This window comes from Lethenteron reissneri, chromosome 18, assembly GCF_015708825.2.
Source record: "Lethenteron reissneri isolate LAM-NWPU_2019-01 chromosome 18, ASM1570882v1, whole genome shotgun sequence".
NCBI lineage: Eukaryota > Metazoa > Chordata > Hyperoartia > Petromyzontiformes > Petromyzontidae > Lethenteron > Lethenteron reissneri.
In genome coordinates this window covers 14,636,234-14,661,524 of record NC_083796.1, presented here as the reverse complement: position 1 = coordinate 14,661,524, position 25,291 = coordinate 14,636,234, and the positions used below count along the sequence as shown (strand labels likewise).

Below are 25,291 nucleotides of genomic sequence, written 5' to 3'. Positions count from 1 at the left end.
GAGCTCGCAGATGTGCTCCTGCCGTAAAGTTGACTGGCGGAGGAGTCTCCGTACTCTCAAATCACAACTATCTATTCACGCAAGCGGTGACGGTGAAGCGAAAGTCACCAGACTGCCACGCACATGCACTGACGATTCCATGTAGAGACACGCACAATGTAATCATGTTCTACCGCAAAAAACACTTTCCAGCAAAGCCACATGAAGCAAACATCTTCATAGGACCTGATGGAAACGCAAACACTTTGCATGCATACACACGACAAACTCCAGATGCACAAATACACTTAAATCCAGATTTACAATTTACAATGGCACGTAATTGTGTACTTGTGAAACTCAAAATAATCGAGAGTAATTTCAAAATAAGTCAACAGCCACCTTCTTATTCTTTGGTTCGTTCGGTAAAGTCACGTGACTTTACTTAAATCATTCCTGCAGTCATGAAAGTTAAGTCAAAATTTAGCCACCTTCTTGATGGTTTTGGTTTGCACGAGCGCCAGCTCCCGGTTCTCTTCGGCAACGTACAGCGCCACCTTCACGTAGGGGTCACTGGAGGAGCGACAAGCGGGAGGAGGGCGGAAAGCACGGTTAGAGAAGACCACACGGAGGAGAGGGGGGGGGCAAGGTACACGCGCGACACACAAACCACCATCCTCACACCGCTCCCATTCTCATGAGCACGGTTGGCTACGTACGGTGCGAAAGAAGTTCAATATGCACACATTCCTCACCGCACGACCTCTGCAGTAGTTTTGCAGCTTTTTAAACATTTAAAAATCGCCAGTGAATGTTGACTAGACTAAATGTGTACTTACTCGTATGGTGCTAAGCATAAACGTGGGTCAAAGAGAAATTTGTATGGTTTGTTATTGTTTGCTATATGCTTTTAACATTTAGCACCTTTTAAGAGTATCTGTGATTTCATTAAACTTTTGCAAGGTCCCTCTTGGCAAAAGAGTGATGTGTATTTTATTGGGCTCTTAGCTCGTTAAACAACAATCTCTTGTGTATACAATTCCTTGCTTTCGGTTTGCAGAGGCTGCAAACACTTTTCGCACACTGTTGTAGAAGATATGCCAGAGAATGTCACTCCAACCTCCGGGGCATTTTTGGGGGAAATATTATTAGGATGCAAGAAAAAATTACATGTTCCTACGAAAAATAATCCTCCATACGACCAGGCAAAACAATTGATATGTTCCATATGTTTATTCAAGTAAAGGTTATTCCGTGAGGATGCAGCGAACAAGTAGAAATAGGCGACACGTGATCAATTGCTTCAAATCACCTCTGGGCAGAACATTGCTGTGAGAATGCACGACTCACAGTTTTCGATGTCAGCTGTTGCCAAGTTGTTTAAGATACTTTTGAGTTTATGCGGTTTAGCCAAATAAAGATATGCCAACCGTTTAAAAACATTGAGATGTTTCACCTACTTAGTAAAATGGTAAACATTTAAAAGTGCATTCTCTGTACATAATTGTGTCCATGTGGCAATGAGTTGCTGTTGCTAACTGTTGAGTCAGGTTAGTGATTTTCACATTTCTAAAGAATGAAAACAATTAAATTGAAATGTGAAAGAAATGTTCTTTAACTGTTATGAAGCCACTGAAGTGGTGACACAAAGACAAAGATCCCCCATGTAGCCTTAACAGACTTTCAGGGCAAGTGCTGTTAGCGAGCACCTATGAAGAAGGCAAGCTCGGCATGAGGTGACACACACACTCATTTGTTGATCATGAAAGTCCAATTAATATCCCCCGATATGTAATCTACTAAAATGCCTTCACGTAACTTTTACATTCTGGCAGGTAAACATTTATTCACACGAGAAGTAAATTAAGCCGAATGACATCTAACACAAGACAAACAACAAATATAAACAGGCCAACGCCCGGTAGAACCACATTTCTTAATTTAAACCTACTGCAAACGCTTATCACATTACGCCAGGGCACATGAAATGTGATCTTATCGTTGTCAATGACAGAGCAACGATCCCAATCGAGATACCAATTACACGGCATTACGTATGACCGCATTGTATACAAATAACACAAGTTAACTTTAACAGCACCAAGGATCAATTTATTTTATTCAGAATAGAGACCAAAAGAGTCGAAACATCTGATCAATGCCATCACGGAGATCTCATCCAGTTTGTGATACAGATAAAAAGTCACACAGATCATATATATATAAAACAAAATTACATTTGCCCATGTTCCAGCAATTAAAGTATCGGTTTCATTGTCACGCGAAAACACCAAATTGTAGAAGAGTACAAGAGGGAATGCCGTCCCGTGGCGTGAAGTTAAAAAGGCCTCTGGATTGGTTTTGCTGAAGGTGAGCACCAGCCTCTTGGAGTGGCCGTTCTTGCACTGGGTCGGCAAGATTCTCAAGTGATCATCTCGTGACGCGAGGCCGATAGAAGGGGTGGGAATATCACTGGGAAGAAAGACCAAAGTGTGTGTGTGTGCGCGGATGTAAATGTGTGGGGAGTGGTAGTGCAGCAGTTTGTGCGCTGCGCTACGAACCCGGCGACCCGAGTTCGATTTTCGCTCACAGCCAATACCAGTGACGATTATCTGTACCGGTCGTGGGCCTCCCCAAGGCAGACTCAGCCTCAAATGAATACTTGGTGTAGTGTGTAAATATCGCCACTGGGGAGACAAAGGCGGTCGGGCGTGGTGTTGGCCACCCACTCCCGAGTACCGTGCTGGCTTTCATAGGTGCTCGCTAATAGCACTTGCCCCAACAGTCTGTTAAGGCTATACGGGAAATCTTTGTCTTTGTCTTGTATGTAAATGTGGTTGACCGGATTGACAATACAAGAACGGGTATGGCTACAAGAGATGATACTGCGAGATGCATGCCGTGTTTAACTAATGGATTGGTATACAGAGCAGTTAGAATTAGTTCAAGGAAATGTGTGGTATCAAAAGCAAATGGGTATTAGAGTTCTAAGCACGTATTGAGAGCTCGCAAAGTTAACATATTCTCCACCACGAGGGGTTCTGACCACGCAGGAAAATGTGAACAGGTGAGTAAACTTTGAAAAGAGGGAAAATAATATGTTTCTACTCCTCGACTCCCACTAAAGTGGCCATCACTTGACCGAGCACACCTCTGATAAAGATCTGCATGTCAGCCCCCTGGGCCACAAGCATTTACCCTTCTGTGGACAAAATCACGTTGTTTTGAATGGTTCAATCGCAGTCCCACACAATGCATGAAACCAATTTTTTTTAAACCATAACCTTAAATGCACTGAAAATTATGACATTTTTTGTGGTTCCAAAATGGCATGATGTACAATGAAAAACAGCGGGGGGGGGGGACAATACTTCGGTTCCATGTTTTTCTCGATAGAAAATGTCCCCTCGCTAGCTAAAGCACATGTTGCATTCATAAAGTGGGGCCTTGGGGGGATATGCTGGTTAAAAAAAAAGGATGTTGCAGAAATTACCTGCCCCACACAGCTGCAAGCAGTCCCGACCGATGCGTTGCTACAAGTAATTCTTGCAACGTTCTGATGGTCTCCTTTTGAAGCACATTTTTTGGAAACGTGTGCATTTGCAAGTTGGTGCAAAGCAAGGTTTCGTATTTGCTTTGCAAGCCAAGCCTTTGTTACCGTTACTGCGGCTTGTTACACGGAAGGTCTCAGTGTCAATCATCACACCTGGAAACCACCGAGCAAATTGCCTCCCACTTCACCCACCAGGGCACAGCCATCTCTCTACACACACATCCAGGGTGGTCCAAGCAGCCTGCAGCTACACGTACATGGACACCAGGACAGACACCTGGTGACGCTGGCATATGTTTAGGGGGTTGGCGCTAACTATCCACCACGTGGATACACGAGCAAAGTTTTACCGCTCCATTCCCTTGCCGGAACATCCTCTTGCCTGCTTCTTTGAAAACTACTCTCAAAGATTTGCCACACGAGATACTTTGAGACTAAGAGGTAACGTCGCCATTTATTTGAAATAAAATCGGCTACATTTGGACTGCTGTGACTAGCGTAGATACGAGCATCAGTAGTTTCTGAAGCCAGACTTCCACATGCTGCTGTAGTGCCAAAATATATTTCACCTCGTTATGCATGATTTGAGAAAAACTATTCATGGAGATTTCAGATGGGTCAAAAGTAAGAATGGGACACATTCTTTGGTTCTTTCAGTAAAGTCACGTAGCTCGAAAACAACAAAATAAAAAACAAAAAAAACTCACGACGTTTCAATCGCAACACAAGCGGTCATCATCAGGCGGAGAGAAAAGGGGACAATTTAAAAAAAAAAGGACAATTCTGCTAGAGCCTGGACACGGTTCTCCTACGGCCCAAAAAGGGAGTCCCCTCAATGAAAGATCCATTTCTTACAAAAATTACCGCAGAAAATTAAATGATTTGCAGTCGACACGGGGTAGATATTTAATCAAGAACAGGACAAGGGTCAATGAGTAGCAACGGGGAGATGGGAACTGTCATCAGCCACAGCCCCGTGAGTGATGAAGCACAATTTTTACGTTGCCTTTTTGGGAAGGGGAAATTGAGTATCCCGAGGCATCCATTGGTAGAAAACGAGTGGATGTTATATTACAATCCAATAACGAACAGTGACGTCAAGACACTGGAGAAAGACAGATGGGTACTGGGTCACCACCAAAAAATGTGCAATGGAATGAAACAAAGATTGGCGTACGTTTGGGCATAAAAATATATGTAAAATTTTCAACACCATTTGGTCAACCCGAGTGCATGTGTGTGCGTGTTCACAGCAAGCGGTAGAGCAGTACTCAAGTAGTAGTGTAGTGGTCAGTGCACTGCACTATGAACCGGTGACCCGAGTTCGATTCCCACTGATGGCCAAAACCAGCGATATTTATCCGAACCGATGATGGAATTTCTCCGAGTCAACTCAGCCTCAAACGAGTTACCTGATGCGGTGTGCAAACATCGGCATTTGGTAGAAAAAGGCGGCCGGGCGTTGTGCTGGCTACACCACCCCTTCTCTTATGTCGCTCTTGGCTTGCATAGGTGCTCTCTAACAACTCACCCCAACAGCATGTAAGGCTATAAAGAGAATCTTTGTCTTTGTTTACATTGAGCACCTTAAGCTACACTCATAACAAGCTCTAGCCACACACAACAACAGTGACCTGACATCTGCCTTTAACCGTTGTGGCTTAGGTTTACCATGATCAAAGAGGGACAATCATGGTACTAGATGTCCTGCCTCCACAAAGCCATAAAAACGCAACACGCTCATCAATACCACTGTGGCAAGGAAAGGAATATGAATATAGAATTAACAAAATATGCAGTATACTCTTTAAAAATATAATAGGAGACACCTATTATACATTTTTCCTTTTAAGGTCCCAGATTTGACGAAGGTGTTGAGTTTTTCGTTATTTGTGCATTTGCACCACTGCCAATGCAGCAAAATAACCAAATAATTAGTCGTGTGTATGTATATATAGTAAAACTTATACAATAGAAACTCAAGCTCGAGTTGGAAAACAACGTCACACACCACACATCTGCCAGCAATCCTTGTATCTACAGCCAGGATTCTGTTGTTGGACTGACTTCCAACATCAGAAAACATATCTCACCCAACCTAACACATCCCATGGCTGCCAGCACCCAACACTCGCCAGTACACTTCACCCATGACCGTGTACCACTCAACACCTGGCACACACAATCTTTCAGGGTATATTTGCTACCAATCCTGTATATCACACCCTGGCCAGCATGTCACATAGACCTGTCAGCACACCTCACTGTGGTAAAAACAAACCCTAGCCAATGAACACACGAGCCCCCTGTGATAACACCCTTCAGCACAACCCACTCTGGCCAGTATACTTAACATCGGGCAGCATACCTCAAGCGCAATCAACACACTCTCCTCCCCTTGGCATGAAACACCCAGCTTAATCAACAAGCAACATGCACCCTGTGGATATGGCAAACACCAATCCGTACCCCCCTCAATGCTGCCCAGCTCTCAGTCCCTCATTGCAGAAATGTTCTCTACTTTTTATTTTACCCACCTACAACTACCCATACTCAGTACGTCCGTGTTCATTATCTTCACGCATGTCCAATGTAAACAGCACGGTATGAGCAACTGAACAAGCTGAACAGGTCACGTGGGTGGGCTGGGATATGCTGCACGAAGATGTCAGCGGCACATTAGGTCATTCCTTATCGAATATTGACAACCGACGACTAAGCCAGAGGATTGTAGCACGAATACAATAGGCAGACAGTATGCTTCCTTAACATATCCGTCCCACCAACATTGGTTTAACACAAGCGAACCATGGACTGGTTTTCGACATTCATCCTCTCATTAGCAGGCAGGCTTGCTTGAGCCAATGCTGGTTAACTGCCGAATATTTATAGGCAAGAACATATGGATCCTAGTTCAGTGCAAACTATTTTGTGTTTCGTATTATACAGTGTTCATGGACGAGTATCCATTAAGATTTTGTATTTATTTGCGTAACTAGAATTTTCAGTATGTTCATTTTATAGGCATTTTTTATTAATATAAAACATTCCAATAAAATTATGTTTCCATTATGGAGTAATTCATTAATTCATACGCATATCAAATATCCATCAGAAAGGTAAGAGGCCATGTGTTGCAAGTAAGACTGGGGACCCCGCGTGCGATGACAATGAGCGTAGCCCGGGTGCAGCCCCGCCCAGCAAAGCACGGCTCCTGAACGTCCCTTCGCTTCAACGCCTCCACCACCACCACCGCCACGTGCATCCCTGCCTCACGCTGCGCCCCCAGCTAGGACGCGCACACACCATCATCGCTGCAGATGTACAAACTCAGGGGCGGCTAGGGCGGCGCAGTCGTGACACTTGCATGTGCCCCGTAGCAAGAAGCTGCTGGGTTAGATTCCTGACTCGGGCACTCTTATTGCGTGGTGTTTGTGTATTTTCTCTTATTGCGTGATAAGCCACTTCGTTGAGCTATGATTTGTGGTCAGGTCGCATCTGAAAAAAGATACATAGCTCAGTGCGTCTTACCTGATAACATTAAAAGTTTTATAGTTTATAGAAAATTCCCAAAATATGAATAGTAAAATGTTAGCCGCTTCTTAAACAACCACCTGGAACAAAATAAGTAATTTTCTTTCCAGAGTAAAATGATAAAATATAAAAAACTGAAATAAAGAGCACTCGACTTAAGCATAGTTAACAAGACGATGATGCCTAAAACGTACGTCTCAAACATGTTACATTCAATGGGCTTGCAATATAGAAGGGACAATTATTGTATTTTTTTAAAGTGCAGGTACAGCATTACTCAGGATTTTGTTCGAATCGACGCTCTTGATGGTTTCAATTACAAAACTGAAACCCGCGACATGAAACTTTTAACTGAAAACCAAAATTATAAATAAAACACGCATCCACCGACATAGTCACGACTGGTCTGCTCTCGCGCAATAATTTCAGCTTGAAAAAATAAGTTAGGTATTGAATTATGTTGATTAATTATTGAACAGCGTAATCTGCTGCTGCCCATAAATCTCATCACCCATCTTGAGCTCGAAAGCCAGCCGAGTTAAAAGTAAATTCCCATTAACTTAACGGAGACCGTGAAATAACACCACGAGGTGTGCATCCGACCACGCACGATGGGGAAGCAAACACCCAACTTGTACTCGAGCACTCGTGCTTAGTGGCGACAGGAAGTCTCGAGCTGTATAAACAGCATAGACACTTTATTCACATCAAGTCACCTCTCTAGGCCATCTGCACCAAACATACAAATATATCAAACATCACCGTTGCAAGTTAAATGTGTCATAGCATACGTGTGTTGATCTCACGAATACAATCGGCGTAGAGATGATCTCCACGGCAACTAAGAGGCCACACGTGGCAAATCCGTGCCACGCACACGTTGTCATGGCTGGCTGGACCAGTGACTCGAGCGTGGCGTCGAGAACGTGGACTCGCGTAAGGCGACCGTGTCCCGGGACCGGAGTGAAGGGTGTCATGGAATTATTAGGTCATCCGCCACGCGCACCGAGCTTCATTAACGAGGCCTCGTACCTGTACATTAGCTTCCATACACAGCATCGACCAAATGGCACTCACCACCAAGACTGCATGTGTCATCCCTCCCCCCAATCACCCCTCCCCTCGCTGACAATTCAACATTTCAAGAGTGACTTCCCATTTCCTATTGTCAATCTAGATGTTATATTTCAGTTCCAAGCTCTTGCATGCTCCACAACATTGCCGTTGACATACAAATTACAGCAAAGTATTGATGTTTTCACTTTACACGATGTTAAAAATGGTACAAAGCAGGGGCGGTTGCCTCAAGAATGTTCACTCAGTAATTCATGTATAAAAAGTCATATAATGTAACTGCAGTAATATAATGGAATCTCTTTGGATTGCAGGCCTCCATTATCTGGTTCATTAATGCACTTTTTATAAGGGCCGCAGTGCAATGCACTGAAGGTTGAAAACACTCCAGCTGTGTAGAAATGGTCTCTGGTGGCTTTCATAAACTTGTAAACGCAGATGTGAAACACACAAGCTCCATGCCAAACATTTTGGGGGGGGGAGTTCAAACTTAAGACTACCACAGTGACTGCTCATATTTGGGGTTTTGTCTTTATCCTCAATCATACAAGCTGAGAAATGGAATGCCTAGTTGGTGCAACATAAATCATGTTTCACCTCGAAACCACACAATAAACATCTTGCTGAAACGTATTCATATGCAAAAGTATGTGTGGACTGTGAAATACAAGTAGCGAGTAAGCAGTTCATGGTATGATGTAAAAGAAATGGCACTCACTGCAACAGAAGGTATATATGCAGAGTAACAATACTTAAGAAGGATATCCAAACTCAAAATTCCGTAGGCAAGTTGAACCCCCCAGCTTGGTTAATTTGAAAATGGATGCATTGGAGAACAAATGTATAGGAATGTCGAAAAAAAGAGTCGAACAATATAAGTGAATAATCTGAAATTGGACATACGCATAGTAAAAAGGATACAAAGTTCAACTTCCACAAAACAGATTATTAAGTGCATATTTAACCTAAATTTAAAAACAGCAACACCTTCTTATCAGACGGTGTTCATGCCACACTACCACGAACAAAACGTCGACCAGCTCGCTGCACCACAATCACCCTATACGCAGAAACCGGACTGAGAATCCCGATACTCGGACTACGAACCCACAAGCCTAGGCTATGAACCCATTAAAACTGGACTAGGAACCCACACACCTGATTTCACAAACCAATGAACCCAGACCACGAGACCACAAAACGCAGACTAGAAACCCACAAACGCGGATTATGAACCACCCACTACGAGCGCAAAAGCGAGTTCCATGCACAAATCGACCATCAATGACTGATGCCAAGGTGTGGGTCAGATCACTCCACCAGGGAATCATGTTAGACCAAAGAGATGGCTCTTCGACCGCCTTTTTAAAGTGTGAATAAACTACCAGCTTCTCCGATCTCAATTGAGAGGTCATTCCACAACTTGAGTTAAAGAAACCACTTTGAGAAAAGCGACACACTGAAATTAGAGTGACTGCATTGTGAAAGAACGCTCCAAGGAGCAGGGCTAAGTTCTTCAAGTGGAAATGTAATGCTTTTCAACACCACTGGACAACGCCATTTGCACAACAAGATGACGGATGTAGAATACTAGTTTCCCAAAGGTCACCCAGAGGGTTACAAAATCTTGCAGCTTGAGAATCAGTTGGCAACTGCAGTCCGTCTCTAACCGAGAAAGAAGGTGTTGTGTGCCCTTCTCATCTACGTCATGGTTTCTTCACTTTTGGTGCCTTGGACAACCTGGATCACAACCCTTCAAGCAATACGGCTAAAGGTTCATTCCATGGCACAGGCATTAGCCTGTTTCAGTCTCCAACCAAGTTGAACGTGGGACTTTGCCGAGAAGCAATTTGACTTCCTTCTGCAGACACAAAGAAGGGCAATTCATTGCTGATAGTTGTACTCGAGTTCCAGCTGTTGCTCTCAAGGAAACCACAGCGGCAGTGCCAAAGCTTGTCAATGCAACAGAGACAATTGGTGTAGACCGAGTGGTAGCAAAGATGCAGCAAAAGCTTTCGTTGGCGAGGCCAATCGAACTCATCAAGAAAAAGAAATGGGAAAAAGGTGACAATGTAGCGTGGTCAACCTACCATGCATCTCTGTAGGATGCCTCCCACTTGGAGGATAAGCAAGCAGCTCTCACGCAACTCTTGCAAATTTTCGATGAAAAGGCAGCAAACAGCCACCATGATCAAGCATGGCATTGATGTTCAGTGCCAAGCCATGCAATTCCTCAACCCTTGCCAAATTCCTGCAATGGCTATGGATGCTCCACTGTATGGCCTAGCGAAGTACATTTAATAGAATTAACCTCAGACACATGGTGAGGATAAGTGTGTCATCATGTTTGGTTGTCTCCACATTTAAATGACCACGTGAAATACAGTTGGAGAATACCTGGAGCACTGGTTGGACCACTGCACTAACACCAGGCAGGCATTGCCTCCTCCGGCACAGCAGATTCATTTCATCACAGCCCCCATCTCACCAAAACAAGGCAAGCAACACCAAATTAGTGCTTTGGCCTTGGCCAAGCTCCAGAAGGATGCCTTCTCTTGCACCGAGCAGCCCCACACCGATGAAGCAAAAGAGGTTTGGAGACAAGACATGAACAGCAAGAGCCCAACATTCCAGTACCGGGATACAATCCTCAGCCTAGAGCTTCTGGGTCTCATCTTTATCCGAGCCCACCGTGAAGCAAACCTCCAAATGCATGCGACATCATTTGGTTCCTTGGTTCTTTGTACTGGATCACCAGAACTATGCTCGTTGGATCCCTGTTCACATTCGAGACATGGAAAACCTACCTAATTCCATGCAGGAAGAATTTGCGCCATTGGGTTGTTCCCCAGACTACAAACCGATTCTCAGCCATACCCATCGATCATATCCACGAGCAAAATATTGACATGGTGAAAGGCTCTGGGGGTGCAGTAGGACTTACAGAAAACTCATCCGCCTTACGATAGGAATTAGTACTAGTTGTGAAATGCGTAGGAGGTTTGGCGCCACACCTCCTACGCATTTCACAAGTAGTACTAATCGCATATCTGCATTTCCCATAAATATGCTAAATTCCTCTTGATATGCACATTCTTTTGTCAAGGCGATCTTCCCCCCTCCATCCCAGCTTAAATAGTCGCTCCAAGCCTGGGGTGTGTCATTCGGACTGTCTTCTCGACAGACCTGTTCTCCACCCGAGGACGGCTGCTTGCGTTGTGGCCGAAACGTCGTGAGAATTATTTTATTATGTTTTATTTTTATTATTTTATCATTTCCATTCTACGTGACTTTACCGAAAGAACCAAGAAGATGAATGCCTGCAGTCAGGAAAGCTTTAAATCTAAGTGCATTGTTGCAGCACTCAAAGCGTGCTGCTTACCAGGTGGGAATCTGGACCGCCTGTGACCTGCCCCAACAAACAGCACCGTCTCCAGAGGGATGGAGCTGGACACTGGACAAGAAGAGCCAGTCATGGCTCCCTGTGTGGACAACACTTCCGATGGCGTCCAAAGCTTGTAGCGAGTTGGTCAAATGCGGCTGCAAGAGTGAAAGCGGCTGCGGCGGTCGCAGGTGTGCTTCCAAGAAATTCAGTGGAGATGCACAGAGTTGTACAAATGAAATTGTGACAAATAGATACATACAGAAATGAGCATTAAAACATTTCTGTGCAGGTTTCATGTTGACTAGCACAATATAAATGCAATGGCAGTAACAACAGTGTGCATTTTTTTTAAACTGAAACTGCTTAAGGTGGAACAACTTGGAAACCAATGAAACTACAAAGGTGCGACATGTATAAAAAAAATAAAGGTACGAGTGGGCTCCACACATGTATAATGACCGATTGTTCTACAAATAAATAATTAAAGCTACTAGGTTTGGGTTTTTTCTAACCGCACAATCAATTTTTTTTTATGTCACGCGATAGCATCCAAGATGTCAAGTCCGATGGATCATAGCAAAAAGTTAACCAGGAGGACCTAAACAAGTAAGCCACAAAGTGTAGCGCTTTTATCCAATCTGTCTCCTTCATTTTGGCAAGCTGCCCGACTAATAACAATCGCTGCTGGAAAAACCCCAACGAGCTTGAACGTGACTCATCGTTAGAGTCGATGACAATCACGGGACAGGAATGAGCAAGAATATATGAACGGCGAAGGGGATGGGAAAAACCCCCTATCGAAATTACAAATTGTTCCCATATATAATACCTCGATGTACTACGTCGTTTAGCCTCTTATTCCCCTCAGTCCCCTGTTAGGCCCTCGTGTATTGCATTGCCGATGCAGATGGAAGTCGCTCCGAGATTTCGGAGCGTTTAGGCGAATAAGTGCAAACACCTCGTTTCGTGACACTGTTATAATTGTATCCGTGTAATCGCATACATGCAGTGCATTTTAAATAGGCCTATGCAGTAATAGTAAAAGCTGGTTGCTGTTGTGTAACGAACGAGTGTATATTCTTTGGGTCTTTCGATAAAGTCGCGGATATAGGTTCAAAGAAAAGAACAAAATAACAAAAATCGTAGAAGGTTATTGGTACCTTAATACAAGCACATTACCGATTAAATTCCCATTTCAATTTAATTACTTCCATTTTAAAGAGTAATTAAATTAAATCACATCTTGCCATTGATTTTCATAATTTTACTTTCAAGCAGAACAATCATAGTTGCTATTGTTTCCATTCGCGTTAAACATTAACAGAACATTTTGCACACTGCCAAAGTCCATGCAGCTAAGTGCAACAGACACACGCAACAGGACCGCGTGCTGTGCTGCAATAATGTGTGGCTGTAAATGCCAGCGAAATGATATATCTTCAAATGGCTATCATAACAATACTGCATTCAAGGTTTATCCACAGGTTTTTTGGGTTACATCGCATGAATATAAACGTGTTGTTAAACCCACCACCACCCGACACAGCCAATTAGTAAGGTTTGTCACGCAAACAGAACGTGGCCAATTCGTTACTAGTACAGCACACCGGTGTGTTGGAAAGTAAATCCACAACATTTATAATCCGAGTACGATGTTTCGCCAGTAATTTCAACCGGCATCAATCAGGCGGCAGCCACATTTACATCGCATATTTCAAACAAACCCGTATACTTAATCTAAATGATACTTTACATCTGGTATCTAAAAGTGCAATTTAGCTGTGGACAACGTTGAAATGTAGAATTCTGGCAATGAGTTACACGAGCTTTTGGGATCACAGGGTCTTTAACGTCCGTTTCTTAGCAAGCTACACGCTTTTGCTATTCTCCACCATTGTACTGAGTGGCTGGAGCAATTATCCTTTGAAGCGGGTGGTCCGATGCATAGACACAAAGTAGTCGTGGGTTTATTTTAACTTGAGTGCTATGTACATGATAATTGGTTCTTTACCCTTCTATCTGGCAACAAAACTGACACCTTTTTGCAAGGAGTCATGTTTGCATAGACCGCAATACCTGCAGTCATAATACAAACAAAAGAACATAACTCTGATAATGTGCACTGTCCTTGAAGTTGATTGGTCCACACCCGAGACAGCTTTCCTTCGAACCCATATGAGACTAGGCTCGAAGGAAAGCTGTCTCGGGTGTGGACCAATCAACTTCAAGGACAGTGCACATTATCAGAGTTATGTTCTTTTGTTTGTATTATGACTGCAGGTATTGCGGTCTATGCAAACATGACTCCTTGCAAAAAGGTGTCAGTTTTGTTGCCAGATAGAAGGGTAAAGAACCAATTATCATATTTTTACTGGCAAATGAGGTCCCCATAGTGCTATGTACATCTTAAGACAAGGTTTCCGAGTGTCTCATCTAAAATCAATGACGGATAAAGGTTTACTTTAAGAGTTGCATTAAAAAGGCACTTAGCAAAGTCTGACACGTTCACTACATTTTAGATGTCTTGGCTTCATGGTAATGTCACGTGGGTATTTTGTAGCGGAGCCGGGGTTGCTGTATTTCCAAATTTATTTTAATTCTTATTACTATTATGCTTAAAGTGAGGCACTACACTTCACCTGTGTGATGAAGTATGGTCGAAAAACCTCTCAAGACCAGACATGGTGTGGTGGTGGGGGTCTTCACCCCAGAGTGAATTGAGAAAAGACTGAATTTTCTTTTCATCATATGGGAAACTTTCCCCATTCCAGTCCTCCACTGTTGCTGCTTCTTAAGAGCTCAAGTGATCTGTAAATGATAAGGCAATGCAATAGAACACTTTAATTGCTTTAACCACCCTTCAAACACCCTGTGGCCTCTATTGGAATGTCTCCGCCTCCTTGACGATCAATACAATTGCCCTATAAAGAGAAGGGCGAGGGAAAGGGTAGGGGGGGGCAGATGGGAGGTAATTGGGGGAGAGGGGGGGGTGCAAACAAACTCTATATTTTTTTTCCCCCAGGATCGTGGGTTTTAGATGGGTCATTTTCAGTTTTTATTTCGTAAGCATCCGACACTGGAGTCGCACTGTGTTTACAGCATCCGTGTCTCCCATGATTGCAGCCAATCGCAGAGTTTCACAAGGAGGCTTCACCCGCACGACGCTTAGGCTGCACTACACAATCAGCGTCACGGTCACCGCACTATAACCTCACAGCAGTGTAAAATAACAACACTATATCATTTACAACTCTTGCGGCAGACCCACTGCCAGATAAATGCCGACCCACACCTTCCACGGGACTGTTTGACCATGCTTCACCATGCTCCACCATGCTGGTCAGTCAAGGGGGGATGCCCGCGATGAGTTCAGATATCACTCGCTGCCGAAGTTTGCCGTGGCTGGGAATTCATCGCTACATTAGACCACCGATTCATGTTTTTGTTGTATTATATTACAGAATAAAACGGTTGTCTGTACTCCAACAGGTATCCTGAATGTTACAGAGCAATTACCCTACCTAACCATATTACCGCTGTGCACGGGTTTCCACTGGCATGGCTGAGTGAGCGTGACAGCACGTTCAACAGGTGCGTTGCTCAACAAGCCCTTATTTAGGCACCCAAGTACCTACCTCTCTTAAGAACACTGAACGTCACTTCAAGGTCACTACTCAGAATGGTGGCAATGACAAATAAAGACACTCCAAAGCCTCTTCAGTTGCACAATGGTCATAGATGCTCATTTGTCATTAGACATATCATCATCTATACGTTAACAATTATTGCACTACGATAAGGCTAGAACCAAGGCCCAAAACGTGTTCATTTAATACACCAAGTATACAAATCACCGCACCCAGTAATGTCAGGCACATTGCACCAGACACATTCCAAGTACGCAATAGGTGCGTGCACTCTTAGTCATCCGTTCTCACGCGCACACCAAGCACACACGCACCATCACGGGATCGCACCGTCAAGTAAAATGGCCCGAGTGGGTAGGGAGGAATGGGGGGGGGCAAGGTCGGCATGTGGTCGCTGCGATCACTGACAGAGTACAATCTGGCTGCTAGTCTTCACGTCTCGCATGATGCGAGTCGATTGGCTAAGCTCAGTGACCAATAACCACTCAAAACAACCAACCCGATGAATGAAAAATGGCTTGAAATTTTGTTTGGCCAAAACTTACCTCTGATGACTCGAGTTGTATTTGTTCGACTGAAATCCCAAAAGTTTAAAACAGAGAGACTCTTGAATTACATCAGATTTGGGGCCTAGAATGTAGGATGGAAATCACCGTTTGTTCCAAAAGAACATGAACATATCTTTGCTGCTGTTGGGAATTCTAGATTTGAAGCTTTCGTGACTGCAATGATTCATATTCTTAAGTTTTTTCGGTAAAGTCACGTAGGTAAAAAACATAAAAAAGTAAAATAAAATAAAAATCACGACGTTTCGGAGGCAACACAAGCTTCCGTCTTCAGGTGGTACCGTCACAGCCACGACAGCTGTATCAAGTAAATGAGAGATTGCAGAAGCCACCACTCCGTTTATATAACGGTTGGAGGAGGTGGTGCTCCACCACCTCCTCCAACCGTCGTGATTTTTATTTTATTTTACTTTTTAATGTTTTTTATCTACGTGACTTTACCGAAAAAACCTAAGAATATGCTGTTGGGAAGTTATGGAATAATAAGTCGCGCAATTTGAATATGAAAATGGAAAAAAAACCTAAAAAATAGAACAAAGTGAACTTGACAGATAAACCAAAGCCAGCTATGAAAATGGAAAATCGACTCAAATACTTTACTACTGAATTCAGAACATGCAGATGTAAAGTCCTCTTTATAAATCAACTGCTGGTTGAGAGCCTCCTGACTCAATGTGATTTATGGGGTTAATTTGACCAGACTTGAGCATGCTGGACGTTATGAGGGAGTGAAAATGTGAAGCCTCGACGTGGGAGCACAGTATCACGGATGTGCTACTGCACTGCCCTACGCATTAAGGAAAGCAGGGATAAAATAACATCTAACAATGCACGCGTGTATTCACGTACGTTCACGCTGTGTTTGGTGAAACTAAAATGCTTTTCGGTATATACACCAAGCTAATCCTCGATGTACTTTGTTTTATGTTCTGGTTATGTTTTCAGTTCAATAATCAATTGCAACCCTCATTTGAAAACCACCTCTTAGGAAACCATAACATTTCCTCCTCCGAGTCATCACTTATGAAGTCATACCCACATTTGACCGAGACTTTTGCAAAGCAACAGTTACTTCCTCTGTCAGACAGAGTCCCGTGAGCGTTCGTCTGACGTCACAGCACTCCGGCCTCTGCCAGGCCATGGCTCAGGAAGTGTGGACACTTCCCTGGGCTGTGGAACTCTGCAGTGGCTACGGCTCTGCAGGTTCAAAGGTTTCCGCTTGCACGGTCCCAAGGTGCCATGCGACAGTTTTGTAACCTCAACGTTAAAAACTAAAAAAAACACATTGTAGGAAATGGATAATTTGTGTTATATAAAACAATGCTGTGCTCGTTAACACTGTTGTGCAATCAAAATACTCACGACTACTATCCTTGTATTTACACGTACTGTAGTAAAGTAACACATTGATAATGACAGAATATCTGTACGTCATTTGGATGGTAAATTTGACATTCGCACCGGTTTGCATTTGGGCAGCAGGGTGGCGCGGTGGATGCACTCACGCACCTCACAGCAATAAAAACCCAAGTTCGATTCCCGACTCGGACATCATTGTGTGGAGTTAGTATGTTCTCCCAGGGTTCTTTATGGGTTCATGCTAAGTTCTGGAGTTTCCTCCCACAGCAAAAAAAAAGAACATGCAATGTAACCGGGATTTGCCAAACATCCCAATGCTGAAAAGTTACCTGCAAATTACTCAATTGGGATTACACAGAACTGCAGCAGCAACATCGCCCCCTCCTGTAATATCTTGGCAGGACCCTCCTGAAACAGAGTTGAGGCTCAGGAGAGGTTTTGCTGGGTAAACACGCTTTACAAGTGACGAGAGATAGAGGTGGCCTTTAAAAAGCTTGTTTTAAATGAGGGTTTAATAATGATACGAGTTAGGACTGACCAGTTCACTTGGAATTAGACTTATTTTTTAATATTACTCTGTGTTTTAATATACAAACAAATAAATCTAACGATTAGTTTTAGATAGCGACGTTCATGCAAAATACATCTCACAATCGCCGAGGAACCACAGACAAGCTGGGAGGCTGCCAGGCAGCTAGCCAGCATCAACAATTGCTCTGCTTTCTCTATATATTAAGACGTGTTTATCCACCTAGTGAGTGTTTATTATGCATGTCGGAGGAAACTGGCGCACCCGGAGAAAACCCAGACATCCTAGAGAGCAACTCTATTTCATACACACTTTGCTGTACTGCATAATGTTGCCAAGCCAGGGTATGGCTCCTCCACGCCCATGGGAAGGGAGTTTCACAACAGCTGTGCATTAAGAATTACAAATTAGAATATTTAGAGTGGAGAAATCCGATGAGTTAAATTGGCTCTTTTTCACAGATCTCCAGGTTGGACATCCCCCAAGCCTCGCCTCCACAGTGCTGGAGTACACGCGTAACGCCACCACCTGCCTAGTGGGGACATGGCCGCTGAAGGGAAATCAGAGAGTTGAGCGAATGTGCACATCTTGTCTCCACATGCGACCCATGACTTCACAACTGGTTCTGGGGGTGGGTTCAGGTAAAACAAGCCACGCAGTCCGGCTGCAAACAGGGGCTTAGGGGGCCCTCTTTGGGATCCGATTGGGTTACAATCAGCCAAGCAAGAAGGCTGCTGTGGGAACGTGGGCCCTCGAGCCTGGCCCAATGCCAGCAGGGAGCCAGCATGTCCCCACCGGTCCTGCAAAGGAGGTATTCATGATTTGTAATCAGCTCCATGATGTCATAAGTGAGCAAACAACAAGCCACACTCATTCTCTACAACAATAGAGGCAGGTGGCTTTATACAGGCCAGCCTGCTTCACTGCCTCACTCACTCGCTGCTCTGGGTTTCGCGTACAGGATCGCATTTCCCCGACGGACGAATCGCTCTCCCATGATCTTGCCTACATTTCTGCCCAACAAAGGGAACCTCTGCTGTGACACGGGTCGCTAGCTCGACTGCAGGCAGTACGGAAAGGAAGGATGGAGTGGTCATGTGGTTCACGACCATCACCTGGCGAATGACAAACGGGGTGAAGTCATCGGTGCTTGTGGTCATCTCAAGAGTTGCCTCGACAAAAATCCACCAACTTAGAGGAGCGCACCCAACGGTTGAAGGGTACAGTGGTACTGTGACCTTTTAACTCTACACTTCCACAATCAAGCGAGACGTGAATACTTGCACACCAAGACATCTAACACCCATCGATGATGGCTTGTAGTGTTTTGTTTTGCTGCATTCTTCCAAACGTGCCATGGGGCTAAAAGATGCTAAGTATTAAAAAAAGGCCTTGAAAAGAAGAGTTGCAAGTTCTTAATACAGTTAATGTTAAAACCGATGCAGTTAACCATTGACAGTGTATGGCAGTTGCAAGGTACTAAGTGATATTTACAAACCTTGAGACAGGCATGATTGAAAGTCCAGTCTGCAGCCTCCAGTCATTGGGTAAACACATACGCCCAAGATTGAGTGGAGTAGTCGTCAATACCGAGTAGCCACCTGACTGACAATTTCTTTTGTGGACAATAAGGAAAAGGTTTCATATCATGTTTTATTTTATTTTCCCGGGCAAGGACCACTGAGCTCCATGGCTATTTTTCATAAGCGACCTGGCCACAAATGACAGCGCAACAAAGTGGTTTGTCACGTGGAAATGCACAGGAGCCAAATACTCCAAACGCATGTTTCTAAATGTGGAGGGAAAAAAAAACTAAAAAATACAAATGATATATGCTCGATTGTAGATATGTCAAAGGATATTGTTGTTTAAATATATCTCATCGCTTTTATGCAAACTATAATCTATAATTTTGATTTACAAGCAACTAAAATAGCAAAGAAACATTGTGGAAAATAACTTAGTCGAACATTTTTTGATTAACATCAACTAAATGTTATATTTCAATAATATAATCATTAGGAGGATAATTTATTTAGAAACATGTATATTCATTCAAGGTTGCTCAGTAATTAGCACACTGTGGTGAAGTATTGTCAAATAACCCGCAATCAACAGCGTAAGGACGGCCTTCATCCAGCAGTAGATTAACAGAACACTAACATTACGATTATTTTTTTAAGTACAAGAGGGTAAAGTTCAGGGTAAAATGTAAAAAAGTTAAAATTAATGCAGGTGGTGCAAACAAATAGCAAAGCAGAATAATATGAACTACAAAGTACACAGAATAATTTACAGGAGGTTTAAAAACTATACAAAAGAGACACGCGCACACACACACACACCTTTCCCAAGATCTGAAGAAATAATAATTAACGACACAATGGCCAAGAGATTCGGGGGATCAGTGCCAATGTCAGAGCAATGAACCAACCAATATTACGGGCCCTGAACGGAGCAAAGTTTCAAAGTTTCCAAGTGGAGTTAAGAGCCTCAACCTGGTTACCAATGACTCGACACTAAACACATCCATCAAACACAATTTATATTTTATTAACCCCCCATAATGTTGTTCAAAACGAAGGTTAAATCGGATGATGCACCAAAGCTGTGGAAATGAAAACTGTATATTTTGAGAAGGTAACATTGTAAACCTTGCATCATTTGCAACAGCAAGCAGTCATTGACCAGGGTCTCTTTTCAGTGAAAATTATACACTATCAGGGAACGTTGTTGGTCTTACATCAAAGGGTATTATAATATGCCCTGGAGTGAAGCTGAAGAATACACTCAGCTTTGTGCCTGTAAATCCAGAATGGTACAGCAGCATAAATGTCCTTCTGTGTAGGTATAAGAGCACGCTTTTAAAGAGCTATTGTTCCATGTATGTTCTACACTAGTTATTCCTCACACGAATACATGAAGAAAAACAAAGTGTCCCAATTATGAGAGAAGAAATTGATAGTCATAACTGGAGTCCTATATCAATAAACACCAACGTGAACTAAATCTCATAATTCACAAGATCGGCTTGAGCACCATTACGCTTCGCCATACACACGGTCCCCATGGCTCCCCATGGCTCCACATGGCGCGTGGACTTATCCCGAGGAGAGAAATTATCCGGAGCCGGTTCAAACAAATATGACAACACAAGAATCAGCCAAAAGAAAAAAAACCCCAACGCACAATCCCAACCCTGCTGCTGCGCACAACAGGGCAAGCAGTCGAGGCTAAATGTACCGTACTCTGGCATGGGCATCTCTTGCCGACAGTTCGCAAAGAGAGAACTAAAGACGTTGCCAAATGTGGACAATGCATTCCATCAAAACGACTTCCATGACAAAGGAATAATTTACACCAACAGGGCCAACTGCTTGCGGGCACGCAGCGACTATCCAAATGCCCCGAGCCAGCATTCAATAAGCGTTGTCGTTTACAGCAAGACGTTGGTATGTTCATTATTAAAAAGTCTCTTCCCCATGTCTAAATAATATTGTCCATTACTCGACATGGTGGGGCGGGAGAGGGGGGGGGGGAATGTGGCCCAGTGGGAGTGAAGTCGCTGCTTCTTGCAGATATTTGCGGCTCGCTTAGAACAGGCCACCCTGGTTAATACTGCGGGTGGATTAACCGATGTCATTCAAAAGGAACAGGCCGTTGTGCTGGCGCACATCATCCAAATTTGGCAAAAAAAAGTATATTAATGATGAAAAATAAGAATAAGTTGTAATCTCTGGCAATAAAACAGGTGTTAAGATGTTCGAACACCCCATAGATACCTTTTGCAAGGCATCAAGTCTGAATTAACCACACATACCTCGTGGCAAAACATACAAACCAACATGCTCTGATAATAATATATGCATCGTCTTTCAAAACGATTAGCCTACACCAGAGACAGCCTTCTTTATGGCTTTGTCTCACCAATAGAACTTAAATTGTGAATTACTCAATTGGGATTACACACAGGAATCATTGCCCCCTATTGGTAGGCCTGATGCCCAATTGCAGAACAGACGCAGTGACCTCGTGTGGCACAGGGACAACTACCACCAGGGGTGGCCTTCTCAAGCGAGCCGAGATGCACTCCAGTGAATAGCGTGCAGAGCGCTCCCAGACGACCCCGCTGGTGAGGAGGTCGCTCCATCAAAAACAATGCAGTATCATGATTATCCATACAGTCTAGTCATACAAAATGTACAAAAAGCATTCATACCTGTGAAATATGTAATTAATAACAAATTTTGGTGTGCGTGTATATGGGTAGGTACTTTTTTATTATTATGGATCACGAATAAAGAATATTGACGTAAATAAAGGTAGATATACAAGTAGTATTTAAGGGTGTATCAAATACATATGACAGCATACAAACATTGACAACAGTTTACGTGAGGGATTATAAATAAATCTCCATTAAGAGTTGGCAGCGATGCAAACTATTTTGGATTTGGTTCAACTTGGCCCAGAGAGGACTGAGGCGGCCGTTCCAGGGTCTCAAGTGTCACGTTGTCTCCAACAGTGCAAAGAAAGGCGCGTTGTTAGCACTTCGGTGGCAGGTGTAACATGTTTTTAAGCTTCAAATGAGTCTGTGTAGTGAACTGCATGGTATTATAATCATTCAGTTCACATGAACGAACGGTCAGGCTCAACATCCCCCAACCCACAACGCACATCCTGCAATACAGCAATAGAATTGTCGAGCAAAGTGCAACACTTTGCATAAAGGTTTTTACTTTGCAACTGCCAAATGCAATATAATGCTTCTTCCCTCAAACCTCTTAACAAATCACAAATGCAGGGTGACTGACACATCTATATATATATATATACACACATTCACGTCTCACTGACATTGGTGTCATAGCCACAGCAATTCCATTTCATTCTAAAGCCACAAACGATGTCTTTAGAAAAAGGTTTAATACATTTGTTTTCATTGAAAAGTAATACAAAAACGTATTTTTTAAAGCTGTTGACTCCATTATTCCCAAATATAATTATGCATTTTAAAATAAACAATTCCAATGGCCAAATAACCCGGAATGCACTCAATCCCATCAGACCTCAGAAGCGAAAGTTTCGGTGTGGATGGTGGTTGGATGTATTGATGCATGTTCAACTTTTCGCACTGTACGTAGCCAACCGTGCTAATCAGAGGTGCGGTGGAAGGACCACAAACTAAACATAAAAAGCAGTTTTCAAGAAATGATGGATGACCACCGTGTGGTAGGTAACGGATGCAGGCCGCAAAACCCGTTGTTGGACTGCAACTCACAGGCTCCCATACGTCTCAGCTCCCCATCATCACAGACCCCCCTCCCCACTGACCAGCGTAGTGAGCTGTGATCAAAGAGTCCCCTTAACCTACTTGGTGTGTGGAGGCCCTTATCCAGCAGTGGACTGACAAAAGGGATGGAGATGTACAAAGTTTTTTTTTTTGGGGGAATGGTCATACAACTCTCCATCAAGTACTGTCACGTCCCGATTTAAACTTTACCTTTCTATTTATAATTAGCCACAATCCACCATGACAGCATATATGTTGCGTAAAATGGCACCGCACTGTGCCGAACAGACTCCACGGTATAGGCTCCACGGTGTTCATGGAGGGGCTCCATCAGTCAACCCAGCAGCATTCTCTACACTCTGCTGATGAGACCGAGAAAGTTGGCACCACTCTAAAGTTTACCTGCTTCAACGAAATGGTCCAGGACAACTCGGAAACCGATGACAAAATAAGATATATTTTTAAAGTGGTAAAACAGACCCTTTTCTCTTTAAATATTGTCATTAATTATATTATTCACAATAGAACACAACATGGTGCTCATGGCAGGTTGCCAGGCACACAGCACAGTACATTAACCACTACACACACAGTGATCTATTCTGGGGAGTTTTATAGGGGACTGTTATGATGCTACTTCAGTGCCACATCAGGCATAGGACTGCCCTTCTTGTATAACCCAAAAACTTTGCTGAGAATATATTCCATGATAGTGATAATTTACGTCAATCCACTGGCAGATGAAGGCATCCCCAAACAGTGGCTGTCGTGGAGGTTTGCTGGCCAGCGGAGGTGTTGGAGGAGGCGGGGGGGGACACAGGACCAGCTCAGATCTCATTTGCTGCCGAAGTTAGCCGTGGCCAGGAAGCAAGCTCAGGTCACCAGGTTCATAGGCCATGCACTAACCACTCGCCCAAATTATTGTAATCATTATCGCGGCAGCGTGGCAGTCTACATTTTTTCCAGCCCATTACATAAACACGTTGTATGAAGGGGCCATTCCCCAAAGAGCACTTCACATGCACTTTGGGGAAAGTGCAGAGATCTGAACTTAGATTGGCTACTCTGAAAGATTGTCTTGGAATGTCGACTTTCTACAACTGCCATCTTACCTTGCTCCAAAAATATCTTTCTTTGCCAGGTCAATCCCAGATATAACTTTGACCTTCAGAACTCTTGACCCCTCCTGCAAAACAAACATAACAATTAGACTTAAACATGTAAAAAAAACTTTTTACAGTAAAAAAACTAAGCTTTGAATACAAGTTAATGATTAGCTCTATGGATTACCATACACAGCATGTGTAAACGTTCTGCCAATAAAAGAGCAGCATGACATCAACATCATTATGATCTCCAATAGCAAGGTAAAAACGAGGTGAAGCCAACAGCAGGGAACTGTGCCCCCTTAGAAAAAAAAACCACACGGCCACTGCAAACAGGATCGTCAGCCTGGCCACTGTAGACATCTATCAGCACGGGGAGTACAACGCAAGCCAGTCAAGCGGGATGAGAATCGCCACCGGACCTGCACTCAAGTCTCATTGTTCATAGTCGGCCATTCTGTACAAGCAGCAGACTGAAAAAGAAAACACCAAATGCTGCCCACAACTGTATCAGGAATCACAATGATGCATGCTTTATGGAATAAAATACACTTCGAGATGCTTCGGTCAGAAACGCCCAACAACAAAAATCATGACCTGAAAATAAATACACTTTGTCAAAGTTCCCAACAATTAGCTTTTGTTAGAGCATTTGGCCAGGAACCTTGATACATACAATAGACTACAATTCGCATTAATATATCATTTACATGGACCGCATCAAGTTGCAAGTAAACAATGGGAATATTTATTTTGTAGAGAGAGGCGATAAGTCAAAGGCAGAGGGGAAGGGTCTTGAGACTGAACTCCAACGGACAGGGAGCCAACAGCATGGACGGCGGAGGGACGTGAGTTCCAGACAGTGGACGGCAGAGGAGAATGAACGACCTCCCACTGAGCAAAAGGTTAACTGGGGGCTTGCAAAGAAGGCCTTTATGGAATGGAGCAGAGAGTGCTTGGAGGGGAGCAGAGCAAAGCAAGGGGAGAGGCAAGCCGGGCAATGGATCTTGTACAATCTTAAAATGAACTATCAGCAATCCCATCAATCTCAGCTTTTTCTATCCTCGGTCCTGTCGTGTGCGAGAGAACGCATCCAACAGTTGCAAAACTACAAGGCAAAAGATGCAGCCCTGAAATACCTCGCTCACGCCACTGATGCGAGAAAGGGCTTCCACCCACGGAAGCTCCAGAGACCTTGAGAAAAATATGGCCTCCTCTTCCATGCTGGTCAGACGTCTGGGGGAGTGGGAGTACCCACACTGTCCA

General features: G+C 43.6%; 1 protein-coding gene across 2 annotated transcripts in view; it reads right to left on the bottom strand.

Moving 5' to 3' along the window:
- LOC133343906 (E3 ubiquitin-protein ligase NEDD4-like) overlaps positions 1–25,291 on the bottom strand; it is a 99,919-nt gene that overhangs the window by 66,182 nt on the left and 8,446 nt on the right. For both annotated transcript variants that reach the window (XM_061553905.1, XM_061553906.1), the window contains exons 2-3: positions 24,032–24,105; positions 471–552 (exon numbers count right to left, since the gene is read on the bottom strand). In XM_061553905.1, coding sequence (XP_061409889.1) covers positions 471–552; positions 24,032–24,105 — 156 coding nt within the window. The remainder of the gene's footprint in view (positions 1–470; positions 553–24,031; positions 24,106–25,291) is intronic.